Source organism: Microtus ochrogaster, unplaced genomic scaffold, assembly GCF_000317375.1.
Source record: "Microtus ochrogaster isolate Prairie Vole_2 unplaced genomic scaffold, MicOch1.0 UNK1, whole genome shotgun sequence".
Lineage (NCBI taxonomy): Eukaryota > Metazoa > Chordata > Mammalia > Rodentia > Cricetidae > Microtus > Microtus ochrogaster.
In genome coordinates, this window is record NW_004949099.1 from 39,957,091 (window position 1) to 39,959,611 (window position 2,521).

The following is a 2,521-nucleotide window of genomic DNA, read 5'->3' on the forward strand; positions in this document are numbered from 1 at the left end:
GAGCTCAATTGAACTGTTCTATATGAGTTTACAGACTTTACGGCTCAACAGAGTGCTTTGCATACACCCTGCTCTCCAAGGTTTTACTGAATTCCCACTGAATTAACTTGAAGCAGGTGTAACTTACCAGTGGCGCTGTCCAGCTCAGTGTCACCAGCACTGCTGCTTTCTGAAGGCACCCTACTCCGCTGAGCCTCAGATTTTGATGTTTTTCTTCCCCCTTTAACACTGCCAGCGTCCCCCTCCTCCATCATCTTGTCCAAATCTTCTGTAGACAGGAACAGCAGTGAGAACTCTGGGCAGACTCTATTATCTCTGTTGCCCTTCTCTGCTCCCAATACGACACTACACAGGCCACTGGGATGAAGATCATCAGTCTCTCGGCAATAGACTGGTTTTTCTTTTCTCTCTTTCTCTCTCTCTCTCTCTCTCTCTCTCTCTCTCTCTCTCTCTCTCTCTTTCTTTCTTTTTGAGACAGGATTTCTCTGTGTAACTTTGGAGTCTGTCCTGGCATTAGCTCTGTAGACTACACTGGCCTTGAACTCACAGAGTTCACTTGAACTCACTACCTGCTTCAGCCTCTCAAATGCTGGGATTAAAGGTGTGTCACCACTGCCCGGCTTAGACTTAGGTTTTAAAAAGGTTATTCTGAGACCTTAAAGAGTCACTGCCGCCGGGCAGTGGTGGCGCATGCCTTCAATCCCAGCACTTGGGAGGCAGAGGCAGGCGGATCTCTGTGAGTTCGAGACCAGCCTGGTCTACAAGAGCTAGTTCCAGGACAGACTCCAAAACCATAGAGAAACCCTGTCTTGAAAAACCAAAAAAAAAAAAAAAGAGTCACTGCCAAAGAACTTTGCAGATGGTACTAGAGACACAGCCCTTGAGTGGTCACTTACTATAGATGAAGGGCCTGAGTAGTCATGACTGCCCAGCGGGGAAAAAAGTACATCTGCAGTCAGAGTAAGACCAAAGTACAGAGAAACAAAGGCCAGGAGACAGAGCCTTGGGACATGGGAAGACTTGTTCTAGCTACAGACGCAATAATTTAAACAAGTTAGAAAAATAGCACTGTGAATAAAAAGAACTGCTATTAACATCAAAACTTACCTGAATTATCACTGGTTACACTGCAGTTAGAGACAGGAGGAGACTTATCTGTCATTTCTGTTTTCCTATCACCTTGCTTGTCAGTGCCTAGCATAGAAAGTAAGCAAAGAACTTCAGATGCATCCTAATCAGTCAGAGTCTAAAAAGGAGGACAATGACCACTGAAACATGAACACAGACTGGGATGGACCAGCCCAGCGGTTTTACTTGGAGGAGCTAGCACATATCACAAATCTGGGCTCTAACGTCAGACTCAGGTTCATAGTCAGATTCCATATATAAACTTGCTTATCACCTTTAGATTTAATTTCCCTATCTATAATTGTGGAAGATTAAATTCAAGTGGCAACTGCTTATTATATGACCACATACAGTCAATAAGTATCACTTCTGTATGGAAAAATCCATGCTCATGCTAACTTAAGCTCTGTGGTGTGTGACTGAGAACTGTTTCCATAAGCTCACACATTTGACACTTGAGCCCCACTGGCAGCACCGTTTGGGGTGTGGAGCCTTGCTGAAGGAAGGAAGTCACTGGAGGCCTCGAGACTCTATAGGCTCAGTCCCCTTCCAGGTCACTCTCTCAGCTTCCTGGGTGTGAACAGAAAGGTGATCAGCCAGCTTTCTGCTCCTGCACCTGCTGCCATGTTCCCCCTGCCATTATAAACTCTTAAGGCTCTGGAACCCCAAGCGGAAATAAACCGTCTTCTATAAACTGCTCTAGGTCATGGCGTTACATCACAACAGAAAAACTGTTGATACAAACTCTTTCCAATCATTACAGCCTAAAGACAATGCATTACACAGTAGGTGTGACACCCTGGGTTTCAGCCTTAGCACCATAAAACAAATCAACTCAAGCATGTAGGGGACCTTTAAATGATGATATTGATATGACATTAAGTCCTTATGCTGTGAAGAACATTATTCAGTGAGTGCTACTTCCAAGAAAAATTCCTGTTATACATTCCAGAGTCTTCTGAGATGACTCCTTGTCCTCTAATTTTAGATAAAGTACACGACAATTCATGATTAATAGTCTTCCTAATCAAAATGGTTGATTTTTAAAGAAGTAACTAACTTAAAGTAAAAGCCACACCCAGATCATCATATTCTACAAGGTTACAGAAAAAAATATTCAAAGGTGAAAAATCACAGAGAAATTGAGAAGTCATACTCTGAAGTCTAGTGAGCGTCTATGAAGGCTAGTGTCTCTAATCTTAATAGATCACACAAATTATCAGCATTAGGTCATGGTCAAGAAATTTAGATGTAAAAGATAAGGGATTGGACTGTTAGGATCATACAAAGCATTTGATCAGACTGGACTCTTACAGCGCAGCACCATGGGATTGGACTGTTAGGATCACGCAGAGCATTTGATCAGACTGGACTCTACAGCATAGCACCATGG

The 2,521-nt window shown here is 43.2% G+C and overlaps 1 protein-coding gene across 1 annotated transcript in view; it reads right to left on the minus strand.

Moving 5' to 3' along the window:
- The window catches only part of Rad51ap1 (RAD51 associated protein 1), a 15,258-nt gene that overhangs the window by 5,229 nt on the left and 7,508 nt on the right, over nt 1-2,521 (minus strand). Inside the window, exons 5-6 of the mRNA XM_026788234.1 lie at nt 1,108-1,194; nt 128-268 (exon numbers count right to left, since the gene is read on the minus strand). Coding sequence (XP_026644035.1) covers nt 128-268; nt 1,108-1,194 — 228 coding nt within the window. The remainder of the gene's footprint in view (nt 1-127; nt 269-1,107; nt 1,195-2,521) is intronic.